This window comes from Notothenia coriiceps, unplaced genomic scaffold (assembly GCF_000735185.1).
Source record: "Notothenia coriiceps isolate Sejong01 unplaced genomic scaffold, NC01 NC01_scaffold00011474, whole genome shotgun sequence".
Classification (NCBI taxonomy): Eukaryota; Metazoa; Chordata; class Actinopteri; order Perciformes; family Nototheniidae; genus Notothenia; species Notothenia coriiceps.
This window is the reverse complement of record NW_011344175.1, coordinates 57,442-75,821: the sequence shown is the minus strand read 5'-3', so window position 1 is coordinate 75,821 and position 18,380 is coordinate 57,442. Positions and strand designations below refer to the sequence as shown.

Genomic DNA, 18,380 nt, shown 5'->3' with positions numbered 1-18,380 from the left:
AGAACAAGGCCCTGATGTCACTTCTTCCTCGGGATAGAGGAACGGAAAGCACCGCAAGGTCGCCATCTATGGGCCGGGTCTTTGTATTGAAAACTCATTTCAGAATATTTGTAATGTCCTTTATCATTTATTATGTTAATTGTAATTCGACTCCATTACCATATACGTTTAAGACGTTTACAAAAGCTACATCATATTCATACACATATGTTTTAATACTTCACTCATGTTGATCTCATTTTTCTTGTAATCATTCACTCACTATTTGACAAATAATCTAAATGAATACTGTTTTCTTTACATATAATACTTTCGAAGTGTTCTAAAATCATCAGAGTGTGCAATGAAATATTGTCCATTTCGAATGCATATAATCTGCCTTTATTTTATTGTATTTGCATTATTTGTTCTTGTCCTTACTATAGTTTTCCTTTTATAAGATTTGTTTAAACTCTCCATTTAGACAACAAGATGTGAAATGACACAGAACACAGTTGTATCAAAATATCTTTAATGTGTCAAAAAGTAAAAAGAAACAGACAAATACATTATAATTGGTTTTATACTATAGTGCATATCATATTCAAAAATGATCATAGAAAAACTTTGTGACATTGGGAGGGAAAGAAAAGTCTGCTGTTGACTTTCCCTACAGTGAGCAGGAAAACAGCAGTAGAGTCATAACATGTCACTTTGTTTTGTTCAAACGCCAGCATTTATCAAAGCAGAAAGACTCGAAAAGTAACAAAAGTGTTTTTCCATGCATATGAAAAAACTATTGAAAGAGTTATTATTTAACAATAACAGAGGCAAAGGAAACACTGACAATGCATGCTTTGGATACTGCATGAAGTTTAACAAAAAGCATTCCATTTGTCATTAAGGTCAACTTCTCATTTAAAGTAACCATTAACCGGTTGCATTTAACTAATAGACGTATATATATATATATATATATAACTAATATATCATAAATGTATATCTTTACATTAGTGGATCACATATGTTATTCATAAATTATCCTGAATGGCTTCAACACACACACACACACACACACACACACACACACACACACACACACACACACACACACACACACACACACACACACACACACACACACACACACACACACACAATATTTCACTCCAGCTCCTCGTCGCTGTCGTCCACTTGTTGGATGATGAGGTCGGCCCCCGAGTCTTCAGCCAGGTCATCGTCCTCAGTTACCATCCAGCTCCTCTTGCTGTCCCCCTCCTCCTCCCCGTCTACTCCCAACAATAGTGCCGGCTCCTCATTGGCGCCATCTAGACTGTCCATGGGGATGTCATCACAATCCACTTCCTGGATGCATGCGGTGCACATGCGGTATCGTCGTGAGCCCTCACACACCACATGCCCAGTGTCCTCCGTCACCTGACACTTACACTTCCTGCAAACCAGCTTCCTGGCTTGATGGATCTGTGGAGGAACAAAAAAAGTCAGAAATGCTGTTGGTGTTTCTATGGGGACGAGTAGGTGGTTGCAAATAATCTTTTGTTTTCAAACACTGAAGCACAGCCTGAAGTGTATGCTCACAATTTCTATGTTTCTAAAGCTGTTACATCAATACTGAATGACTTTCGCCTCCGGATTGTTAATAAACCTACCGTCTCGAAATGGCTCCGAAGATGCTCCAGGCGAGTGAAACGTTTATTGCAGGCCTGACAGGGGTACGGCCTCTCTCCAGTGTGGCAGCGCAGGTGTCGCTTCAGGTCTGCCTTCCTTTTCACCGTGTGTGTGCAGAAGGGACATTTGAAGCGCATAATGGGGTTTGAGTCTGCAAAGAGGAAGAGAAAGTGTTCAGAGCTCTTGCTTTTCGGTTGATGCAGCAACCTGCAACAGAATCACAAAACCCAATATCCCCTGGGATAAATACAATTATTCTGATTCTTATGATTGTGATAAAAGTTAGAATTAAGAAGGTCACTGACGCTGATAAATGTTGAATAATTTACAGAGATTACTTTTTTGGGAGTTCATGCTAAAAATATTTGTAAAATGGTCAACGATGACAAGAAATTGCATGACATCTGACTGTGTCTTGCTGTTTCGAAATTCAGTTATATTCGTTTTTTTATATAGAATATATTTTTTTTCCCTGGCATTTCTTATTTATTATATTAGTGAGAAGGAGACAGTACAATTGATCAAATGCAACAGTAAACCCTTGGCGGGATTTTTACCCATAGGCAGCTGTAGCAAACTAGCGTCAGCTATAAAGAGAACAATACTTGCATCAAATAGCTGTTTTCAGCTTGTCCATATATTATATTTCTGTCCGTATTTAACTTTCAATACATTAATAAATAATGCCCTGAATATGAAGAATTGGCTTATTTTTAGGGTTACAATCCATGCCAGTCTGACCATATTATTCATTTTCCCACTTCTCTATAGAAATGATTGTCTTTTCCTTTCGTACAGCCCGACTCACCTCTGTTGAAGTGTCCAATTACACCCACAATAGGTGGCAGAGTAGCATAAAGCTCCTCTGCCTTCTCAGCCTTTTGTGTCCTGGCCTCCTGCAGGTCTAGGTCCTCAGGTTGGTTGGAGCGATTGCTGTTGGACCCTTTCCTCTTAGTCCCCCCTTTACCTCTCCGGCGCTCTGATCCAGGCAGGGTGTACAGAGGATCCTGAGGGTCATGCAGGTCCTCTGACTCTGCATGGAGATCATCAGCAGGGCTGCTCGGGTTAGTCTTCATCACTGAGGCCGATGACTCCTGGTCTAAGTCTTTCCCTATAAAGCTAGATTGTGATCTGGAGTTGTCCCGGGTCCAGAGCGCAGGGGGTGGGCTGACAGAGCTGGGGCCTTGCTGCTGCTGCTGCTCTAATGTCTCATCCCCTGCTACACTGTTGAAACTGCAGGTCTCAGACACGCTGAGGCAGCGCTCACTGTCTTCATCCTTCACACTGATCTCCAAGGAGGATTTGATGAAGTTCTTGCAGAAGTTTATGACATTGTTCATCTGTAAGTAGCTTGCTGCTGACATCACCTCGATCACGTTGTGGCTTGAGAGGTCTAGCTGGCCGGAGTAGATGAAATCCAGGATGACGGTGAAGGTCTCGGGGCTGAAGACGTCGAAAGTGGCATCAACGGAGTCAGCCAGCCCGTCCGGCCCCTGGGACAGCAGCATGCGGAAGTATCCACTGCTGGCAAACAGGACGTTGCGGTGGGCCCTGAAGAGCTGACCCTCCACCAGCAGGTTGCAGTCACAGAAGAGCTCCTGGCGGCGCTGCTGGTTCAGCTGCTTCAGCAGGCTGCTCTGGTGAGCCACTGTGATGTCTGCCGCGTTGAACCACCTCTGAGGCTGCCTGAAGGAGACAACATGAGAGCACTCTGGGTGTGCATGCGGAAAACACTGTTCTGCAATAAATGAACAGATCATAAAGGCCTTGTGGAAACTAATAATGACAGTGACACTTCCATCTACATGATCCTGGATGAACAAGCTAAGAGCCTATACATAGCCTACATGACAAATGTTTTGATTTTTACATATTACAGTGGAAAACATGCACTTCTTGAGTGTGTTCGTGGGACATCTGACCTGGCCATCTGATTTTGATAAATAGTTGTGCTACCAGGCTAAATATTAATAGCAGGTCACACAACAAACACACCAGTTTGACTACAGTGGTGTAGTGGGGATTTTTTTTACTGGGTGGACGCAATGTCGATGCTCATGAACTGAACTGTCCACAATCCCAAACAATGCCACAAGTGCGCAGTGCACTCACAAAACGGGCAGACAGCAGGTCTACAGAAACTACCGGTATGCTTAGTCCTACTTTAGTACTGTACTGCAGAAAACACGTGCTGTGCTCAACACACACAGACTCAAAACCATGGACACACCGGCACATAAGTTAGGCTACATAAACAATTTATAGGCCTAAGTTGCATAGGCCTACATGCGACTCAGACTATTCCAAAAATAAATAATCATGCTTAAAAAAAATGGGGTCTCCAAATAAGTGGAGAGACGGTGATCCCCCGCGTCCAACGACCACTACACCACTGCCAGTGACCTCCCCGTTGATGTAGCTGTCAGTTCTCCCCTGTCTTTGTTTCTGCACTGGACTATCTCCAGCTCCGCAAAACATCCGCCTACCTGACTTCATTCGGCGCTGTGATTGGATGCACGATATTTCAATCAAACTCTCCTTCTAATAGGCTACACCCGACTCTGGTCAGAGCATCGGGTGGTAAAACCCTGTAATCACCCCTATGGGGAGGTAAAGCGGGCATGAAAAATATCTGACGTTACAAACACAACAGACTTAAGGGAAGAGAAAATATTAGAGCATTGTAACTGGGCATGACATGCAAAGGTAGTACGAAAATGCCGCAACCTCATTTGCAGAATAGTTTTATTTTTTATAGTAACCTATTTAGCCTTCCTCGTGTAGACTCTAAATTACACGCATGCATTTTTAATTATGCGATGCTTTCTGACAGGCTCCCCAGCGCCCGATAACCACGGTGCAACGCCCGCTTGCAACATTCTATACTGCTCCTCATGTCACACGAAACCAAGTCCAGTATGTAAACAGAGATATTCTCCCTTAATTCAGGTAGTCGACCTATAAAACGAAATGAGAGTGCTGCAGTCCTGCGAGAGAAAAGCGGGCAGCGGCGCACCAGAGCAGCCCAGTCTGTCCTGGAGCGACGCCCACTTCAGGCTCCAGCCAGCACACAATGGAAAAATAAGAAACAAACCTCCAGTAACTGAGCATACTGCGAACTGATAAACACATATATTCACATAGGGAATCATATTTGGGATAAGATGCGCTAATACACCCGTTTTCATCCTCGACGCCACCCCCACTTTCCCCGGAGGTCCGGAGCGCAGCGAGCAGCGGGGAGGATTTGCCTGCTGCCCAAACCCAGCGACTCTCTCCCAGGCGTGATGTGTCGGTAGGACCCGCTTACGCCCCACGCCGTTCAACCCTCACAAGATCCATCGATACTCACTGGTGACTTGATTCACCCGGCGCCCGATAGAGTCTACTCGCCCCCAAGTCTTCCACCATTTCCGTTTTTAATTTCTTTTGCATTTTTCCGGTGCTCTTTTCTCCCTTCCAGGGTCCACAGTCAGGCACTTCCTGCTCAGCCCTAAAGACCGAAACCCGGTTAGAGCGACTGGAGCTCTGCTGACGTGGGTGTTTATTAACTGGGTGCCCGAGGGTTCAAGGAGCCATTTAAAGCCCTAGTGCCCGGTTTTAATGTGGTTTATGGGCAGAATATTGATATTGAACAGTGCCTTATAACATTGTGTAATATTTCTATACGGATTTATAGTCTGTTTGCCCATCTACTGACCTATCATATAGCTTTTATTTACTGTATACAGTCTGCTTTGGCATCACTATGATAATGTTCCTGTGTGGCTCAACAGTGACTTTTCATCATATTTACAGACAAGTGTGTGTTTTACTGGAATCTTGTTTTGGTTTTGTTTTTTCCACAAACATTTTGTATTTTATCTCATATCGTATTCAGCACTGAAACCAGCAATCTCCCTTAATAACATCTAATTTCACAATAATTTGAAACAGTTAACTTTTATAATGGAGTGGAAATGAAGACATCCTTAATATGACAATTAATTTATTCTTTCAGTGTTATGGCTCACAGATCAATACATACAGTATTATTGGAGAAAACACCCATTGTTAATCTGAGAAATCAAACAGTTGTTCATTAGTTAGAGAATACATAGTATAAAGCAGCTGAATCACATGTTGTTTATATGAAATGCAACAAAGAGGAAGTTGATTGTTTGCTTTGGCCCGATAATTTAGGAGAGGAGTCAATAACAGCAAAAGTCTGAGTTGCATCAAGAGGCGGTGCCATCGGGAAATCCTGTGGGGTTCTTGGACTGCCAGCGCCACAGATCTTCACCTACACAGGTAAGAATAATAAAACATATGATGGGGAAATATTTCACACAAAATAACTTTAAAATACACAAAGATATTTTAAGTGTAGCTGTGCTTACACATTCGTTCCAGGTCAAATTTGGCCTTCCAGCCCAGCTCCTTGTCAGCGAGACGAGGGTCAGCGTAGCAGGATGCGATGTCTCCTTCCCTACGTGCTGCAATTTTGTATTTGATCTATGGAGAGGATGCATTTTAATTAACAGAACAGGAGGGTGGTTTAGCCTTAAAAGGTAAGACCCTCTTAAATCATCTAACTTCACAATCAAAGTCAGCTTTGCCATCCTTTAACATGTAGTTTGGTTACTACGCCAAGTGAGTTTAATTACTCTCAGAAGACACAATACAATCACTGAAGACAATTCGCCTTGGAAAGATGATGTCCCTCACCTCTTTCCCTGATGTCTTCTCCATAGCCTTCACCATCTGGAGCACAGAGTAGCCCGTCCCCGTTCCCAGGTTGTAAACCTTCGGACACAAACATATACGCATGCCAGCACTCCCATAAATACCTTCATGCTATATGCAAGTGAATACACAATAGACAAGAAAATGTGTTTTGGAATGCTTTGCTTTTTTTCTCAAATGTACCTTGCAGCCACAGCCATCCTTCAGCTTCTTCAAAGCTGCTATGTGTCCTTTTGCCAGATCTACGACATGGATATAGTCTCGTACACCTAGAAAGAAAAAGGCAAACCTTGAGCCCTCTGCCCAATTTGCAAACCACAATTAAATCTTTTAAATGCAGTTATTTTCCATTACCTGTTCCGTCAAGTGTGTCATAATCATTCCCATACACACTGAGGCACTCTCGTCTCCCAACAGCAACCTATGAGGGGGATAAATTAAGCAATGCAAAACACATTGAGTATGCTTCCATGCTCTGATCTTGCTGTGTATTTGGCAGAGGGCTCATGTACCTGGGCAACATATGGCAGCAGGTTGTTAGGGATACCCTGAGGGTTCTCCCCGATCAGGCCAGAGGAATGAGCTCCAATTGGGTTGAAATAACGCAACAGCATTGCATTCCAGTCCTGCTGACACACAGGCGATAATGAGACACCATGTGCACTGTATATGTGTGCATGGTTTCTGTCTTCGGATAAGTACCTTCTCAGCTTTACAGTGGTCCTTGATCATCTCCTCAATGAAGTACTTGGATTGGCCGTAGGGGTTGGTGCAGCCGCCCACAGGGTGCTGCTCGTCGATGGGGAGGCGCTGAGGGTCTCCGTACACCGTGGCTGAGCTGCTGAAGACCAGATTGTGCACCTTGTGAGCCTGCATCACCTGGGACACGTGCAGATGCAAAACAAACACGGCACACACATAGTCAGCCACTTAAGTACACACACATACGGAGTAAGTTTGGCAGACACAGTGAGCTCCACACATTAAAAGTTCTGAAGGGTGCAGGGTTAGAATTAGCCGACTCAGTGTCAGATGAACACACGCTGTCATGCACTCTGCAAACAAAGAGGAAGTGCAAATAGAGATCAGTTCAGAAATGAAGAGGGAAGTGCAGGCTTAATGGAGGACAGACGTGTCAGATAAAAAGTTCAAACTGACCTCCAGCAGGTTCATAGAGGCGGTGAGGTTGACTCTGTAGTAGCGTAGCGGCTGCTCCACAGACTCGCCAACAGCCTTCAGACCAGCAAAGTGCATCACCGCACTGAAGGAATGCTGCAACACACATCCATGTTTAGTCAAGTATGACCAATGTGGAAGGACATATTTGTAACTGATATGCCCAAGCATTATGTCACACTACCTATTTTCAGTGCTGTCTGAGCATTTATGGTGGCCAGCAGGGACATTGTTTGGTAAAAAAAATAGAAAAGCAGACTAAAATTTTAATTGTACAATGTACACTAAAGACAAGGTTTTCAAGCATTACCTCAATGACATGTTATGAGCTGATCTAAGAGCTGATTGATGAGCGGAAAATACCTGTACATTTAGTTGAATTTAGGTTTAAACTCACATTTTCTGTTGTCGATTAATCAGCCATTGAGGTGAACAATTTATGAATTTGTCCAAAAACATTGTCCAAGAAAAAGTGAAACATGCCTATTATTTTCCCAGATCCAAAGCTGCCATATTAAACAGAATTATATTATTATTATATATATATATATATATGTTTGTAATTTCTTGCCTGAAAAAATGACTAAAACATCAAACTCGTTTCGTCTCTCAACTGAGAAAGCATTTAAATAAGTAGCTGTTCAAGTTTGGATAAAATGAATAAATAACCTTTAATATCTTACTGACCTTTTTGAAGAGTTTCTCCAAGCCAGGTTGGTCCAGAAGATCTAGTTCATGAAACTCAATGCTGGTGTCCAGGAACTTCTCTATCCTCCGTATGCTTTCTGGCACATCCCCCTCTCCTCCATAGACAACAGGTTGCACACACAAAGAGAGACACACACATACAAACACTTAGCTTTATATTATGACTTTGAATTGCGAACTGTAGGCTGAGGCACTAACTTTTTATCAGCCTGTGTTTTCATTAAGGGAGTTTACCTCTGACAGCGTTACTGAAGTTATCCACCACGACTGGATGGTAACCCGCTTCAATGAGCTCCACCACACAGTGACTACCGATGTAGCCTCCTCCACCTGTGACCAGCACCTTCTCTGCCATTCTCTCACCTGTCAAATACAACACACAATCACAAACATAAACTCAACCATTTAAAACCCTGTTGTGATTATTCTTGTTAAAGCACAATGATGTGAAGGCAATCTCTCGACCTGCTCTGGAAGAACAGGATATTCTTTAGCCTGAGTAAGTTTGAAGAAATACTTTAGAGCCACTGTCCCAGGGCAAGCCCAAACCTGTCAAGCCACATACAACAATTATAGTGCCTTAACCTTGTAACGTCAGTCGCTACTCAGTGTTGGAAGGTATTCTAATCATTTGAGAAAGTGACCTTAAATAAACTATAATGTACTACTACGTTGCTTCGTAAAAGTTGTATGAATGAATATCAATAAAAACCTTAGCAAATATATAAAGTACAGGCCCCTAATGAGTGCTGAGTCTGCTTTAACATAAACCCATGGACATTTAACTTCTTTCCATCTAGGCTTAATCAATAACCTAATACTATGTCTCCTCACTAGTAACATACACTCTAGGCCAAATCCTAAACACACTTTTTCCTCAGTACACTTTTGTATTCTGTGTTTTGCATTTTTAGACCGTACATTATAGCTAAATGTATTATTTTCTGTATAAGATTAGGCACAATCCGAATCAACACGTATTTTTTTATAAACGTGATGTCGTCGTCGACCCACTGCATCTATGCCAGTTCTACTAAGGATTAACAACTTAAATGTAGTCTAACCCATTGAGCAAAGGCATTACTTTGTGACAAACTGTCAGAATGAGAGCACATCCCACAGAGAACTGAAGATGTCAGCGAAAATACTTACTTAATTTCCCGATAAGAGACTAAATAGTACTTCCCGGCAGAGTCTCCTAATAAAACAGACCCGGAGAAGCAGGAAAAGTGTGTGTAGTGACAGAAATAAGTTGTATCTGTCATTTAATTGAGTGAAGTGTTTCCCCCTGCATATCTTTACTTCCTGTAAAATGTGGAAACAGCGATAAATTCACGAGTAGAGCGCAACTTCCTATATATATGTCCTTTCAAAATAAAAGCAGACGCATTCCTACATTGGCACCGCAGAACATTTAATTCACTTAAGCTTTAACTGTGATATAAAGTTATATATATGTGTTATAATACCATGTAGGTAAACAAACGCAACATAAACCACAGCATGTTATAATATCGGCAAAACTATAGTTTCAGCTTTTATTTTGAAGTATTAAACGGATTCACCATACTGCTCATCGTGCGCTTCATGGTATTTAATCACTTTGACGTTGTACGTAAGAGGCTCACATGGCGTGACGTCAGAACCACCCTAATAAAGCTACGCCCTTGCCCATACAAACAGAGAGGTGATAGTGCTGTGTGCAGACCAATATACACAGGATGGGAAGGGGAAAGTGCCACGTAACTTAACAAATTCAGTCCAGCACATTTGCAAATAGTAAAGGCTTTAGGCAGCAATGCAAGTGCAGTTTAGTAAAAAGAACTACAGATACTTGAATGTATCCACACAAAAACATGTTTAAAACATACAGTAGGCTATATGTCATTATGTTAATACATATCAAAGTATCACTATGTATATGTACAAAGTTAGATGTTTTTTACGTAATTGTCCAAACTCAAATAAAAGTAAATAAACAAACAGACAGAGAAAATATGAATCACAACATCCAAAACGTATGTAGCCTTTTAAAACACCATATTTCTAATGAATTATCTGACCTTTTTCTCTATTTCCTATGATGACATATTCAATTTGAACTGATGCCTTTTCTGTTGCCTTCAGATCCTAATGTGTAAATCATGCATGTGAAATATGTGTTGGCATTCTTATGTTCATAAAGACAGCTGTTTTTTCCATTAAGTCTGTATGCAGTTCAGATTTAGCAGGAGTCTTTTATATCTTGTGTCATTTCTGAAGGCCACTTGCCAGTCCTGCCCAGAGACACTGGCACATAAAGAAAGGCGGCAGAATTGTGAGCAAAGAAAGATTAGACGAGTTGGATACCTTAGAGATTAAGTTTGCTCTCTCCATTTATAATGCAGTCTCTTTGTTATAGAAAGGTCTTGGAGCAGATGAAGACATCTGAAGAGGGAAAACACATCAGCAGTGGTACACGGTTATAAACAGGAAAACCAATCCAACCATTCAGAAGAGGAACGAGAAGAGGAAACCGAAGGAAACATTTCAAACTGAGAACAACAAGTCAGAGAACAACATGTAACTAGAATTGTCATCTCTTAAATACATTTGGTTCAGTTTTGAAACCACTCTACAGTTTTATTTTGGGTCAGCTGTGTGTTTTAAAATGTGTATGTCAGGAAGCAAACCAGCAACTCTCCCCCTAGTCCTGATCTACTGTGTATGCTGTGGGCAGTCTTCTAATGTGGATTGGCAGCAGTGTGACCCGGATGGGGCTCAGATGGCAGCTGTGAAGGGGGCCTGGTCTCCAAGACGAAAATGCAAATGAAGAGACACAGGGCTGAGCCAGATCCGACATGTGTGTGTCAGGAGAAGGGTCCAGTATGTGGCTCAGATGGGCGGACCTACCCGAATGTTTGCCAGATGAGAGAGGTCATGAGCCAGCATAAAAACACCCTAAAGCTCACTGGAGGAGGACCTTGTTACTGTGGTTACTGCATTATTTTCTTGCACAAGTCATCAGTCCAGGAATGATTAGATTCAAATTCATGTGAAGAGTTGTCTTGTTACTTCCTAGTTTTGAACCTTGAGGTACTCCTTTTTTTGCTGCATCCCCACGTAACCCTCAAAGCCGCAGAAACCAGTTCAATATACACAGGGAACGACATTGTGTTTTTGTGCGAGGCCTAAGCCAACCATCTGTCAAACCTGAGCTTTGGCAAAGACATGGAGTGACAATTTCCTGCCCGGAGATGATCCACACAGCTCTGTCCAGGTTTAATACGTACTGCTGTTATCAGTGTTTACTGAACGTTTCAGTAACAGTGTATCTGAGGCTGCAGAATCAAGCAGAACCAAAACAGAAAAACTGACTCAAAATAAAACTAACTGCTGAGTCACCAGATAATTAATCGAATGCAGGGAATGATCCAATGTCCAGGAACAAAGTTTTCACCTATTCTCGCCTTGCTGCCTTTACTGTGGTGTTCCCTGGTAAAAAAAACATAAGTTTTTTCTGGTGCACCAATCCCACCTCCACCTGTCTCCAAGAAATGTCAACCATCATTTCATTTGATTTAAGTGATACAAACAGATACAAGTCACCCGTAAAGTAAAGCCTCAACCACTTCTACCTGCTTTCACGTCTCCACCCAGAAAACGTAGGGTACAGTACATTCGTACACTGAGGAAAAAAGAAGGAGATGGATGGAGCGAGAGAAGGTGGGACCATCCACAGGGTCTCCGTCTGATTCTCTTCATCTCTCTCCACCTGAGTGCCAGTTAATCCTCCCCTCATCCACGACTCCCAGCTGGATACACTGGCTCCTTCTGAATGGCAAGCTGCATTAACGCCGAGGAACCTTCCCCTGCTGTCTGTTAGTCAAAGCTGATTGGAGATTAATGGCCTGCGGCGAAAATACAGCCTTCCATCTCATCTCAAATCACTTTCCACCCCTTTATCTCTCCTTCTCTTCACTTCTATATCTTTTAATCCCAGCTCTCCTCCTTTTCAATGTCATCAACTTTTGCTTGCCACTACATTTTTGACTCTATTCAGTTATCTCTTTTTGACAGATAAATGACAAGAAGGATGAAGAAGAGGAAGACTAAGTAGAAAAAATAACCCCCCCTCCTGAGTGGAGCCAGAATGATGTTATGGGGGCATTTGTCCTCCTGGTGTGGAGGCTTCCCTTCCCCTGCTAATTACCTTGTACAAACTCGAATCTGATACGGCGGATATGAGGCCCAAACACAATTATTGTGGGCTAACAAAGAGATATTGAGATTCAGGGAATGAGGGAGAGACTGCAAGTGAGATAGAAGGAAAAGCATGCGCATGGCCATGCATGCACACACACATACAGTGACCACATGCGTGCACACACACAAGCATACCCCACCCACACACACACAACCACTTGTCCTTCCCCTCCATTCCCTCAGATAGGCTAATGTTATTACTGGGGTAATTATCCTCATTAGTGCTAGCAGCTGTAGAGAGCACATTGCTTGCTGTTCAAACTCCACCCCAAACCTTTCCGTCTTCACATCCCTCTTTGTATTCCCAAGATCTTATTTCGAGGCTTTGTCTCCATCCTTTGCATTCAGTTGTAAAAATAGAGCCCCATCAAGTTACCCCTACTTGTTAGAGGGTTGCTAAAGTGTTCATGCTTGCAGCACTGACCACAAAAAGCTACATTAGAAGGCTCAGCAGTGTGCAAAAGTAGAAAAATGGCTAAAGTGCATTTATAAATTAGTTAATAGTTAACTTAATTGGATGTCATAAAACAAGGATCCATCTCTCATTCCACCTGCCGGGTTTTTGGATTTTAAAAACTGAACACAAGATGGCACTGTTTAGTCAAATAAGCACTTTACTGCTCTTCAGTGACTGTGCTCATACGGTACGTTGACAGCTACATCTATTTGCACTGCTCTCTATTTGCTTCATGTATTCTCTTATTTACATCCCTCTAAGCAAAATCCGTCGCCAAATGTTATTAGTTGTCAGTCTTTCCATTTTGGATACAATGACACTTCCTCACTGACAACCAGAGAATACAAGTATTTGCATAACTAAAGGTGTTGCCTTTTATATGAAAGCCTTCTGAAAATGAATCCCTTCACCCCAATGCGCTGTGTGCATCTTTACACACAAATTACAAGATCAACAGCTGAAACAGGCAGCTTTGCACACAGCCTTCCTCCCCGCTCTGTGAGATTGCCTTTTGTTTTATTGCCAGGGGCTGCTGAGGACAGTAGGTAACCTGTATACCACTAAGCCCCGCATCAGGCGCTAAATGTCATGCATAGCCTGTTTTTATTGGCTGAAATGGCCTGTTGTACCCTTCTCCTTTTTCCTGGAAGCCATTGTTAAAGAGCTGGTTGTTAACGTGGCTGACCAGATGGGCTCCTTCTCCCACATCAGCTCTGACTGAGGGTGTTTACCATGCACTGGGCTGTGGATAACAGGTGAGACTGATGCTTTTCAACCAATCACTGAGCAGCAGATGTCTGGCCTCTGCCTGTAAACCTTTATTTGGCATTTGGGCCTTATGGGAGTGGGTTTGATAATAACACGGAATCAAAGTGAATACTGTTATATGTTTTCCACATGACGCTTTTATGTGAAATGGCCATGCAAGCTATGCTAATAAGCCCCTCAAACTCCCTGAACCCAATATCCTGAATCCATTTTCTGTCAGAACCTTCAGATAAATAAATATGAAATATCTTTTGTGTATGAAATACTTCAAATGAAAAACATCCCTGCTATTTATTTTCCCTTATTCAAGTTCAGATCTCATTTCCAGAGATGTTCCCCAGTCCCTTGTGGGACAAAATGTTTCAAGCATTAGCTGAGCAAACAGCGGACATTCCTTTCCCTTTTCCAATGCAGCCCATCTTGAATTACTGCAATTATTATGGCAACAACAGAAGGTAAGGCCGGGCCTGGGATGGTTGAGGAGTACTCTTCTAAAGCTCTGAATCAATCTGCCTTAATGGATGACCTGTGTCGAGCATGCATGTATGGATTAGTTTGTCTGCAGCACCTGTCCCTGCTCTGTCAACAGCAGATCAGGTTACTGGCCACACATTCACCTGGCTGACACAACTTCCTGTGATTGACAATACGCCGGCTTTTGTGCACTGCTGCTCTCACAATATTGACATTGAATGTACAATTATGAAACAGGTGATCTTAAAAAATACTTTGGATATAGAGAGTTTTCTTTTCCTTTCAATTAAAAAAAAATCCATATTGCCACAAACAATTCCATCTGTCTCTTCGGGCTCTTATGAGGCCTTTCAGGTTGATTATGGAGTTAAGCTTCCAGAGCGACCCACTGAAGCAAGGCTGTAGCCCAGCTTAACATCTTCCCAAGGACAGCTTGTATCTGATCTGAACTGGGAGACAAAGCGCGGCGGAGAATAGGAAGAATCCTCTCTGAACTTTGCTCCAGAGTAGTAAGATTTAAAGATTATATTATCAAAGATAAGCCTTTTTTTTTCTAGTCAGATAACATTAATATGCATATTCTAGGATATTTAAAAGCGAACTGGGGATTTGGAACAGTTGACAGGATACCTTATACCCTAAAGTCTTTGTTCTGCTAATCAGTTTCCCAAAGCCCAATATGGGGAAACTCCCCTTAGATTTGTAAGAACATTTTTTGTTTCAAATGATCAAACCAGCTCGGTGGTGCACTCATGTAATTATTAACCGATGTTCAAACAGACGTCACCTATGTGCCTGCATGCGAGAGGTAAACTGCAAGGCTCCACTTGAGACCATTCATATTTGAGTCGGGAGTCAGGAGTCCACAAATGGAAATATCTACATATTTCCTCCAGCTGGCACAAAGCCCCCTCTGCCCGGCCTTGTACGCCTCATGCGGCCTTGTTGCTGGTCTGAATTCACTGTCATCTCCATTATCTCCCTGATGATGAAACGATTAGCTATCAACCGTTATGCTAACCACAAAGCTGGGCGGTGATGGATGGGCTAAGTCATAGACTCTGGCGGTTGGTTTTGGGGGCTTTGTCTTGGATCTCTTGACACCTTCTATCTTGTGATCCAAGCAACCCCCCCATTGCCTACAAACAACCTCAAGTTCCCCCCACCAGCTGCCTCTGACCCCTCATCATAGCGCTGCCTATGCTTGCCATGTGCTGGGAGTCAAAGGTTCCCACCTATCGCTCATCAGAATGGAAGCCGTCCATCTCCTGCCCCGCGCTTTAAATCACAATCAATCTTTTGGCAGACAGAGATGGATTGGGACATCCACGACCCTGTACCTTTCATGGAGCTCCCCCCGCCCTCCTCCACCCCCCTCCACCCTCCAAAGGGCGGCTGTCACTGACAAATAATAGAGGTGATGCTATAGGAGGAGTGAGCAGGTCAAGTCTGCCGGCCCTGGAAGGAAGTTATCAAAAAGCAATGGAGGGGCATTCCTTTCTCTTCAGGAACAACAGTGACAATGTCTAACAGCATGTCTGACAGAAGGACGTGTGGAGGAGAGGAGACTTTATAATAACATTTAAATCCATCTTAGGCAGGAAACATTTTTGAGTGATGTGCGGAATGTATTCTTGTATGAGAGATGTCAACAAAAGTTCACAAGTCTCACGTTTAATGTTAGATTTATTTTCTGCTAATGGGATACTTGAGAGGAGAGCAACATAACTGTACTTAGGCAATGTGCTATCATTTAATTTAGGCTACCCTTAGGTGATAGCATGTGCTTTTATTCAGACTAATATCTGTACTTCAACCGTCTCTGATTCTTTAACACAAGCATTTCAGTAAAAGATACATGCAATAAATAATCAGGCCACCATATAGCTCGGTTGGTAGAGCTGGCAGCCAACATACTGGGGTAATCCCCAATTGGAGGACCCATGTTCGGAACCATTTGCCGCATGTCATCCCCTCTGTCTCCCCATGTCATATCTATCACTGTAATAAAGGCACTTGTTACCCAAAAAACCTTTTGAAAAAGAATCAAACTTTGCCCAATGTGTTAGGTAGATGTCTATTAAATGTCAGTCCGTCCAACAAGCTAAATATTTGGCTAACCAGTAAGGCACATTATATGAGAAAAGCTTCTTTTAACCTTAACTTCATTTAAATGAACTAGTTAAGTCACCATAGCAGTAGCAATAACGAAGAAAGTGCAGCCGTGTTGAAATGCCATGTTATAATTTTAAGTGGCCTAGCTAATGTTAATGCCAGCCAATAGTAGTTAGACTAGTAAGTTAGGTGCTGTATTTGTTTCTCCTCATTTTACAAATGTTACTTGCATTATGTTAATCATGCTTATTAAAATGAGGCGTGTTCGTCAAACAGTGCTTAAAAGCTATGACAAACTGAATTTGCTTTACCTTACAGAACTAAGAAAGTGTCAAGGTGTGTCTATATGTACCAAGATGTACAACGTCCTCTAAGAAAAGTAATCCATTCCATTTGTATTCAGATTCATGAACACCTGTCTTTTGATGATATTTACATATGTATTATCAGTAAGCTGCCTTTGTCTCTGCGTCCCTTTTGTCCTCTTCTCTCACAATAATACAATCTTGACATTGTGCCTCGCATCATCATGTGTGTTTGAAGAGTTGCCGTCTAGTGCTTCCTGATTTACTTCACAACAGACTGAGTGATTGCATCATTCACATGAGCATTGACAACAAATATCATTCAGACATGTAAAAGTCTCCACAATGCCATAACACGATGATTGGGACGTGAAAGATCTTATTCTGTATTCACCGCCGAGGGCTCGAGGAGGATCATTCACATGTAGATGTGTCCTTCTGGAAGTGCCTCAGCTATACAATTTCCATTTAGATAAGGTGTATACACAAATAAAGAAAGGGCATTGGGTTCTTCATTTGATTAACTAATCATAGTCTTTGTAATTCCACTCGGAGAAGGGCAGTGCCGGGCTGTGCACCCTGATTAGCCTATACATGATTGCTGCTGCTGTGGCACAAATCAGTTCAAGTAACTCAACTCCATACACTACGCAGTGGCTGTGATTAAACAGGCGATTAATACGGAGAGAGTTTCTGTCTCTCTAATCCCTTCTCCCGTTGTCTAGATAGCCACAGTGTAGTCCCTGATCAACAATAACTGAGCACCACAAGAATTGGAGTGAGAGGTGATTAGGTCTTTAAAGCTCCCTGGAGTGCGCATGCAGGTTGTTTGTGATTAGCTCGAATTTAGAGGTACATTCTGTCCTTATTGCCTCTTGCCTGAGCTGGGAATTCATTATCTGATGCTTAAGCTGAGGGGAGTAGAATAAGTAACACACATACAGCCCCCAGGACTGGTGTAATATCTTTAAGTGAGACCGGAATAATCCACGTTTGTGGCACTAAACATGCCAAGTGAGGAGGCATCCTGTTCACAGCATGTTGACTAACCCCACACAACACTCCTCAACCTCACGACTCAAGCCTCAAAGTGCTTTAACCCTCTTTCCACTTCGCTGCTAGCCTCTTCATGATGTGCAGTGGTGTCTGTGTGTCATCTGAAGGCTGTACAGAAACTCTACAGCCCCTCTCCATGACTGATCTCTTTTGATAGAGCTCATTATGCAAACTGCTCCCAACTCCCACCGCATAATTAGTGCTTAATTAATTTGAGTGAAATCTTTCATCTGTCTGTGTCCGGCCAGCTCCTTCCTTCCATTTACAACATGATATTAATTTCAGAGGGGGGAATGGTAGCCCAGCTGATGAAAAGGCTGATATAATTAATCAAGTACTGTATCTTTTTCCTTCATTTTTCTGCAGGAATAATAATAAGTGTGATGAGCAGAGTCTGATTAACCCTATTATGCTCCCTAATTAGGGTGATCATTTAATAATCAAAGAAGCAGCACAATTAAAAGAGAATGCAAATTATGCCATCTGATGAAGAGAGGGCCAATTCTGGAAATTCTTTGTTTGGAAAATGCGGCATTCCAATGTCAAAGGCCAAGAAAAGGTTTATTTTCTTAATGCACACAATGTGTAAAGGATGTACTTACACACTTGAGCTCCACATTTTTCATGCATTCTTTGGTACATTTCTTCCACAATGTCCACAGAAAGGAAATGAGTGACTGCAT

General features: G+C 42.4%; 2 protein-coding genes across 3 annotated transcripts; both read right to left on the bottom strand.

Annotated features, from left to right (window-relative positions):
- Positions 1–509: 509 nt before the first annotated feature.
- Positions 510–5,149, bottom strand: zbtb8a (zinc finger and BTB domain containing 8A). The gene is made up of 4 exons (XM_010772593.1): positions 5,021–5,149; positions 2,477–3,354; positions 1,650–1,819; positions 510–1,461 (listed from the first exon to the last, which is right to left on the bottom strand). The coding sequence occupies exons 1-4, from the start codon at positions 5,101–5,103 to the stop codon at positions 1,144–1,146; spliced, it is 1,449 nt and encodes a 482-aa protein (XP_010770895.1). The 5' UTR covers positions 5,104–5,149; the 3' UTR covers positions 510–1,143.
- Positions 5,150–5,639: 490 nt separating this feature from the next.
- On the bottom strand, positions 5,640–9,594 carry gale (UDP-galactose-4-epimerase). Of its 2 annotated transcripts, none has more exons than XM_010772591.1 (11): positions 9,430–9,594; positions 8,512–8,640; positions 8,257–8,372; positions 7,552–7,665; positions 7,096–7,272; positions 6,906–7,019; positions 6,748–6,814; positions 6,577–6,662; positions 6,376–6,453; positions 6,048–6,162; positions 5,640–5,950 (listed from the first exon to the last, which is right to left on the bottom strand). In XM_010772591.1, exons 2-11 carry the CDS (start codon positions 8,630–8,632, stop codon positions 5,886–5,888), a joined length of 1,053 nt encoding a protein of 350 aa, XP_010770893.1. In that variant the 5' UTR covers positions 8,633–8,640; positions 9,430–9,594; the 3' UTR covers positions 5,640–5,885. The 2 variants fall into 2 exon arrangements, with proteins under 2 accessions (XP_010770893.1, XP_010770894.1); XM_010772592.1 differs by having other exon boundaries at positions 8,257–8,369; positions 9,430–9,585.
- Between the last annotated feature and the right edge of the window lie 8,786 nt (positions 9,595–18,380).